The sequence below is a fragment of the Podarcis erhardii genome, assembly GCF_964252035.2.
Source record: "Podarcis erhardii genome assembly, chromosome: 4".
Taxonomy (NCBI): Eukaryota; Metazoa; Chordata; class Lepidosauria; order Squamata; family Lacertidae; genus Podarcis; species Podarcis erhardii.
The window spans coordinates 58,520,361-58,529,123 of NC_138508.1; the positions used below are offsets into that span (position 1 = coordinate 58,520,361).

Here is an 8,763-nt window from a genome sequence, read left to right on the forward strand (position 1 = left end):
GAATATGTTATAACACCTGCAAAAAGTTACCTAGTGGGTTAATTCAGACAAATAGCAAGCCATGATTTGTGTTAACTGTATAAGGTAAACCATGGCTTGTGTGGTTTCCTTTTTTTCCCTTCATCCCTACTGAGAGTCCCCAAAAGTTACCTCACGCAGTAAAACCCAGTGTGGTTTGTTGGTTTAGAGGCAATGCCACACTTTATTTTGAGGAATACCATGTGTTTGGAGTGAAGTGATTATTCTTAATTATAGTTTAATTGATATTTTATGCAATTGTAGAAAAGGCATCGGAAGCATCTCTAATGATCCAGTCGTCTGAGAAAATCACAAGCATCAGCTTACCTGTGGCTCCTGCTTATCACGTGATTGCCTTTGAACTCGAAGTCTTGTATTTACCATCAACCTCAGTAAGCGTGCTGGAGAATGAGAACCTGGTTAGCAAAGAGCTTCAGAAAAAAAGCAAAGAGGAGATGTCTTGCAATCGTATGGCTACAATTGATCAAAAAGTAAGTTGGCGTGAATAATGTAATACTTTATAGCCCTGTTAAAGTAGTTACTTCCTTTGAGATGGCAAATTGATTTATTACACCCAGAATATTAGAGGAATGCTGTGTTCTTTGGGACCACAAAATAAAGCTGTGCAGTAAAATATTGTAAAATGTAAAGATATTTTCCTCTGTGAACAAAAGCTACACCACAAAACACAACATTTTAACCACAGCTTTTTGTTCTTGAAATACACAAAACAGCACCTCCTGAAAAGAAGCTGATTCTTTGTAACTTCATTCCTGTTTTTGCCACCTTGCTCTAAAGCAAATTAAATGTGCCTGGTGTGCAGTGACTGTAGAAATACAAGAAAATAATAATGTACAAAAAATACTCTGATTTTGCTTTATGTTCTTATTTCCCCTCCCAATAAAGGGTACACTTCTTAAGAAATATTGCAACTATTTGAAATTAGAAAAATTAAAATTTCAGTAATAACCTTAATTACTTTATTCTATCTTGCCTGCAGGTAACCATTGATTGTCCATGGTCAATTTACTCCACCATTATTGCACTTACATTCAGTATACCCTTTACAGCCAAACATTCCTTGTTATCAGCAGGCAAAAGGTAACTTTCTCAAGGTCTCTCTCTTAATTCATCATAAAGATATGTCATATTACAGCTACAGTTTACAACAATATGAATGGGCAAGGAGTTTTGAACGCCTGGCCTGTTTTCTCCCTCCTTTTGTGCTTCCATAAATCAATGCCATACCTGCTTACTTGAGAGTATAAATACATAGTGATATGGTAGAGTATTTTTAATTTCACCTTTTCCAATGGGAGACTAACATAAAAACAGAATCTTGACTTTGAGTACAGTGGTTTGTTTAATTTAAATGTAATTTTAGCATGATAAAACAGTGCTATGAATATGTAGAGCTCTTTTTCTCTATTATTTAAGCCTTTAGCAGATAGATAGATAGATAGATAGATAGATAGATAGATAGATAGATAGATCTAACAATACAATACATAACAAAGTAGGCTCTTTGCAATATTAAAAAATATGTTTTCCTTTTTATTTTTAGGAAATACATACAGGTTTGCGTGCAGAACATGTCAGATATCTCTTTTAAGTTATCTGACAGTAGTCTTAAAAGTTCTGGCGTCTGCACAGATTTAAGTCTTGATCCTCTAAACTCCAAAGCTGAACAGGTAGGCTTTCTTTCTTGCTTTTTTTTATAAATCAATTTTTATTATTAAGATAATTCAACATTAATACACACACGTTACGAATATACAAACATCACATCTGTTTCTCACATCTGTTCCCCCTCCCCGACCCCAAAAGTGTATAGAAAAAGCATTATGAACCTCAGCTAATTGGAACTCATTGACTGTGTTTGAATGCCACACTAAACTGTTAGGAAAACATTAATGAGCTTCCTCCCTAGCTCACATGCTACTTTGCTCCCATATTTTGCTCCTGCACGGCCAGGAGAAGGAGTTAGAAACACTCTCTTCCATTTTTGGTTAGCTGGGGTTTTTCATATTCAACACCATACAAAAGAAAAAGGAGAAAAGAAAATGGAGTCAGGTTTCAAGTTGTGGAATAGCAATTGCTGGAGATAGTTCTGCGAGAGGAAAACCGAATAGCAGTTGGTTGCAGCCATATTGATGGAGGCTCATGCACAGAATTCTCATAGCATAAACCCCAATTTTGCTGTTCACAACCCAAATTATGCTGCTTCCCTCCTCCTTGCTCCTTCCAGCTCATGCTGAGAGAAAACAAATCACAGCCTGCGACTTAGCAATATGTCAGAACCATGGATCATGGTTTGTTTGGTTCCAGCAATCCGCAATCAATAATCCAAGAACAAATGTTGGCCACACATAATGATTTGGGAGCAAAACAAAGCACAGTCTTGGGTTTGTCTGTAACACTAAGCCAAGCCTCGTGGTTTGCTTTCTCCCAGCATCAGCCAAGAGGGCTGAAACAGACACAGTTTTGCTTGTGTGTAGTTAGCTGTCATAGCTAACCACAAGAGCTCACATTTGTTTTAAGTCAAACCAATGTGAGGGATCCAGGGTTCTGAGCAAACTATTCAGCCTTGAGGGAAGGGGTTGCTGCATGCAGTGCTGTTGACGAATACACTGTCCACCCCTATTGAATTTTTTTTTTTTAAGTATGTATATTCTGTTCTTTGTTAGCTAACACCAGAGTGACTATTGACAAACCCATAACTCTCTCTTTCAGCATATCTACACTAAGCAAGCAGTATTCTTTGTATGGGAACTGAAGTGGACAAAAGAACTTCCCTCATCTTTGCAATGCCAGTTTTCAGTGAACTTTCGTTCAGCACCTTCTGAAGAGCACTCACTGTCTCTGAAGCCGTACACTTACGAATTCCAGCTGGAAAACTTTTTTGTAAGTTTTTTGCCACACTGACAGCTAGATCAGATAGGTTGGATATTTTCCAGAGTGAGAGCAGGCAGATTCAAGGAATCCACATTAAAAGATTGTCGGGTGGGGCTTTCAAATGTTTATTTATTTAACAGTATTCATTTACTGCTTGCCATTATCAGACAATCTCAAAATGGTTTACAGGAGTAAAAATTTAAAATTCCATATTGTAATTCTGGAAGACTCGAAGGGTTGGTTTGTGCCAGGCACTTGCCACATTGAGACCACTCGATCACTGCTTGGCAAGTGGCTCTTACTGCTCCTGCAGTGTCTAGAGTGGATTATTTGTGGATTGTCACAACCCTGGGGCATTCCTGGGCCATTGCTGGAATTTCTGATAGTGGCTAGTGGTGTCATAGAGATTTCTGCATGACAGCAGTGCCCCAAGGGACAAGCCATTCTAGATATTACAACCTCCGTGTGGCACAGTTGCCACATGATGATGTTTTAGGAAGCCATCACATGTTGAATGTAATGTTTGGTACTTGTTTAGCATCAATACGTTTTGGGCTTGTTTGTGTTTACGATACAGAGTTGATTTTCAGGCTTTCGCCCTAGCTTTTGTGGCTTGGTCCTATATTTTATGGAAAAGTAGAAGACAGACTTTCTCCTCCCCTGCCAATCTCCTTTTACTGATAGATTATCTTTCCTAATCAGTTTAATTGTGGACATGTTTAACCTTGTGTATATAATGACCATGAATATCATTGTGCTCCTGCCAGACATTATATAATGTGAAAGCTGAGATTTCCCCCCCATTGGGGGCAGAATATTGTAAAACAGGCTCGTTGTGCTCACTGGAGGTGTCGATCACCCGCCTTTCAGACCTCCTGGATGTGGACAAAGACGAAGCATTGACAGAATCTGATGGTTACTGCACAACAAAGCTAATGTATGAAGGTAGGCATACTAATTGGACTGCGTTTTGTGTGGTTTAGTCACTCAGGTCACCCAAAAGTGTATGTAGCTCTAATATCCAAAGAATTTACCCCCCTCCAATTATCTTGAATTAAATCTATAGTAATTCTTAATCTTACAGCTATCAACAGGATTTTAAATATGTGTATGTATCTTCATCAAATCATTTTGTTTGTATGGCATCACTGACTATCTCATGAAGCTTGTATGAGGACTACATCAGACATTTTATATAGCTCCCCCATAAGTGTGGCTTATACAGTATTCAAAATGAAAAATGGATTTCAGTAACTATTTCCTTTTAATAGTGTTTTCTCTTTTGTTTCAGTTGTAGACAATAGTAGTAACTGGGCAGTCTGTGGGAAGAGCTCAGGGGTAATATCTATGCCAATTGCAGTTCGGGCAACCCACAAAGTGCACATGGAAGTCATGCCACTCTTTGCTGGATACCTCCCTTTTCCTGATGTTAGGCTATTTAAATACCTCCCGCACTACTCTGCTCACTCTATGCAGCTCGATGCAGGTAAGAAAGTATTCCTTCCAACGCTTTGTTTAAAGGCCTGAAACACGGATAATCTTGAACAGTTTGTTTAGGTGCTTACATGAATGTTTAAAATGCACTAGACTTTTTCAGCTGAGAAAGTTGGAAAGACAGGTGATTTTCAGCAAGAAGGGTCTCCCAGGGTGGCTTGCAGAATATCAGTAATGAGATAGTATCAGGCTTATATTTGAAAAGACACAATTCAAAAAGAAAAGGTATTGGGAGAGATGGGGAAGACAGGCACTAACACTAAATTATAGTTCTCATGACCAGCTGGAACGGGAAAGAGGAGTCACATATTGCTGGTTTTTCAGCAGTCAGTGGAAAGGCTGTGGACTTCCAGCCCCTTTTTTCTGTCTGCCCCCATCGTCTAATGGGACAGCTGCTGATAGAGAACATTTGCAGTCCAATTTCTCCTGTAGCTTGATGGCATGGCATGACACACATTATGTGCAATCATTGCCTTGGAATGCTTTCAGCGCTCTTATGCACAGGACTGGCAGATACTTGAAGTATGATTTAACAGTTTCTTGCTCTTGTGGGAGTTCCAGTAAGTGCACAGAAATCTATATGCACTGGGGCTTCCCCATTCGCTGCAATGCTTTATTTACTGTGTTTATATGGTGTCCTTATGCCACGGCACTCAGTAAATCACTGAAACAAAAACAGGTACAGAAGATGTAACAGTGAAACAGCAGAATTGTTTCAGACCTTTTGTCCTTCCAGGCGTTGATGGGATGGACTCCCTGGCCTGGCCTTTTTTGCTTCCCCTTCTGGGCACCCAAGTCTGTTGCCTGTGAAGAGGTGGAAAAGGGACTGCCCCGCGTGAGCACTCTCAGGCCAATGGCAGTTTTTTCAGGAGCTGATGGCATGAGCTGCCCAGCCTTGGGCTCTCTTCAGTCTTTTTAGCACAGATTTTAAAAAGTGTTTCTGTAAATAAGTCATGCAGGGATGTCTGATTCCTTCTAGGTGATGAACCCTAAATTGATTATAGTTCATACTGTAGATGCACATGGAATAAAGTTTTGCATTTTTGTTTTTTAAACAGATAGTTGGATCGAAAACGATAATCTCTCTGTGGACAAGAATATGGATGATCAAGCTGACAGCAGCAGCATAAAGAGCAGAGGCAGCATCCATTCAGCAGCCAGTGCAGAACACAAAGGTTTACCAATGCCTCGGCTGCAATCGTTTTCACCTGGACAGGTCTTCAACTCCAGCTCTGGCATGCAAATCCTTGTCATTCCCAGCAAGGATGATCACATTCTGGAGGTCAATGTCACATGACAGCTCTCTGTACATGTGCATGGACATGCACATGAGACTTGAAAATGAATGCACTTTAAGGGATCATAACCTGATTGTTCTTCATTTGAAACATTCTAACGCTAACGAGGCCTATGGCAACTCAACACTTGCTGGCCCTGGAAGCATCAGACAATTGTATCAATTTAAATGTACAGTGATGCTTGTGTCAGCTAGTTTATATTGCTATTTTAGGGTGTTTGTGTAAAATGAATTTTGGGGTCTTTCTCTCTCTCTCTCTCTCTCTCTCTCTCTCTCTCTCTCTCTCATCCTGCTGGTGAAATAAAGGATACTTACTGCAGTTTTCTCTTTATTTTCGGCAGCTTCCAGAACTGCTATTTTTTTTCCAGGGGGAGTAATTAAATTTCTGTTCAAAGAAAATTTCAGGTTGACATACAATAAGCCTTGCAGTGTAGCTGTTAATGACTGACGTGTGTGCCTTTCTAGTCACACAACTGTTTGGTTTCCTGGACCAGGATAGCTATCCAAATTTCTGTATAGTAATTCTTAATCCTACAGCTATCAACAGGATTTTAAATATGTGTATATATTTTCTTGAGGACTTAACTTCTTTTGTGCCTTGGGATACATATGAAACTTATTAGCCCACTCAAACTCTTGAATGCATACCATATAGAGAGCCATTACTTAAGCCCACTGGGGAAACATACAGACACCAGGAAGCAAGTAATGAAGTGGCACATAAGTGGTTAAGTTGGAAGTAAAGTTTCACTGAACAAGCTTTCCCCCAAGTTTGATATTTAAATTATTTAAGGTTACTATATTGAGTCTCACTATATAGCTTTTATTCAATATTTCACTTGATATTTTTAAAACCAAAGTTTATTTGTTTCTCCTGTCCCAACTACTGTTAACTTATTATTGACTACAGAGCCATATAACTATATATATATTTGCACCTTATTCTAAAGTAATCTGAGAAGAAGCAAATAAAGCCAAGGATTACTTGACTGCTTTTCCAGTCTGGTTATGAGGAAATTTAAGGTCCTACTATTGAACCTCTTCTGGTCCAGCAAACTGCAGTTACACCATTCCAACTGATTACTTTCAGTTGTAAATTTATTGTACAAATGATTATTTTAAAAAAATCTAAACTAAACTTAACTGATATAATGTCTGTGTATAATTTGCTCCCGGAATCAAGGACGAAATAAATGTGTTTTTATTGGTGTGGAAATCAAAGCTTGTAAATAAGTCTAGTGCATATAACTTTTTCCAGCTCTCAAACTGTGTATTTTTGTACATACCACATTTCCTTAAAACTTGTGGCTACAATGCTAGCTGCTGTTCACTCCTGTTACTGGCTTACACAATAATTCTCTTCTTGCAACATATGCAGCCTCTTGGGGAACAGCCTTCATTGTATGAACAAGCTTTGTAGGAACACTGATAATTCTTGGTTCTTTCCATGGGTTTTTAATATCTTTGAGGCAGGAGGCAGTAGCAAACCAAATTTGAATTCTGAAAAAGTGTGGTATGTGTGTTCCAACACTGTGTGTATCTGTTAATTCTTGATTTACTTTTCTCATGTCTTAAGAGCAAATGAGGTTTTATTTGTAGAGGGAGCAAAAAGCAAGCCCCGTGTTTCTCATGAATTTGCCAATACTGGGCTTTGAATTTGCCAGTACTGGGCTTTGAAAGTTAAAGTAAGTTGAGTTTTCTTTTTGGAAATAGAAACATACACTTGTATTTGGGCACTTCTTTTCTTGAAGTTACAATGGGAGGTTGGCTGACTGTCTCTTTGTGTTTAATTTACTTTAATTAAGTTAGGGAAAAATGTATGCAACCCCTTAAACGTTTTTCAACAAAATTTCCTCTGTACCTTCTTTCAGTTATAAGAATTAATGAGACTACACAATATTGATATGTTCACACTTCAATTTTGCATCTAAATGATAAAATGTATTTAAACTTGTTATGGCCCTTCTACATTGAATACTTGTGAACAACAGCTTGAATGTTAAAAGTACATTTCGAATGTGGTGAACAACTTGATACCTTGATTTTGGGTCTTTCACAAGAAATTATTTTATTAGCAGTTAGTGTTGATGTGTTTTCTCTGGTTTGGTTTTAGAGCACCGTAACATTTTTATGTCACTAAAATGCAGCAGAACCATAGTCTAATCACTACTTCAGGAGACTACATGTGTATATGGAGAGGGGATTGGTTTCTGGGTAAAGATGTAAATAATCAATTTGCAATATGTGTATCTGAAAAATTAAGGATTATGCTATTTATAGATATCTGTCAAGCTTGTAAATACTATCAAATGGGTTAAAGGAGTATAATTTTTGTGAATTTCACAGGTTTATTTGTGACTGGAAAAATTAACTCCTACTATGGAAATTAAAGTTCAACAATGACATTTGTGACACTTCCTACTTGTAGTTCTGTAAGACTGTTACACTCCACAGAGGATTTAAACATAGAAAAGCAAACTGTAGGGAAAGGATATTCAGAAACACAATTACCCAGTCTTATTTCTTATTTTAATGGTGCCCTGAAACGTAGGGAATAAACTGTCACTAAAACCCCCCAGAAAAGCCAACCAGTAGGAAAATGAATAAAAATCTTGAATATTTTAAACAAAAGTTGCTTACAGTTCTGACATTCAGCTTTCCTTTATACGTTCCTTGGTTTGAGATTTCTAGGTATTAAGTGGCTCTAAGCTGAGCTGATCAGTTATTTTCAGGCAGCTTTTCTATTAGTAGCATCTGTTGGCTCTCACTTAATTTATTTTGTAGGACCAGGCTGAGCCGTAAGAGTACTAATATACTTTAAGATAATTATATGGTGGTGCACAAGGCTTAACACATGCAGCTACTTTAGCTTCACTGTTTTTTTTAAATCCTACCAGGAAGTTTTATCCTCTCATGTTCTCTTGATGTTTCTTGGTATATTTGGGGTAGCATTTATGTATATATCTGAGCTTTGGGAAGCAATCATTGTTGTTCCTAGTTTAAGGAGTCACTACAGATGAAACTTGGCACCAGCTTATTCTGGCAATTACTTTAAATGA

At 38.0% G+C, this 8,763-nt stretch overlaps 1 protein-coding gene across 1 annotated transcript in view; it reads left to right on the forward strand.

Moving 5' to 3' along the window:
• The window catches only part of TRAPPC10 (trafficking protein particle complex subunit 10), a 44,745-nt gene extending 37,301 nt beyond the window's left edge, over positions 1 to 7,444 (forward strand). The window contains exons 17-23 of the mRNA XM_081858570.1: positions 283 to 509; positions 1,019 to 1,119; positions 1,583 to 1,709; positions 2,752 to 2,922; positions 3,681 to 3,858; positions 4,205 to 4,399; positions 5,466 to 7,444. Coding sequence (XP_081714696.1) covers positions 283 to 509; positions 1,019 to 1,119; positions 1,583 to 1,709; positions 2,752 to 2,922; positions 3,681 to 3,858; positions 4,205 to 4,399; positions 5,466 to 5,704 — 1,238 coding nt within the window. The 3' untranslated portion in view covers positions 5,705 to 7,444. The remainder of the gene's footprint in view (positions 1 to 282; positions 510 to 1,018; positions 1,120 to 1,582; positions 1,710 to 2,751; positions 2,923 to 3,680; positions 3,859 to 4,204; positions 4,400 to 5,465) is intronic.
• Positions 7,445 to 8,763: the final 1,319 nt, after the last annotated feature.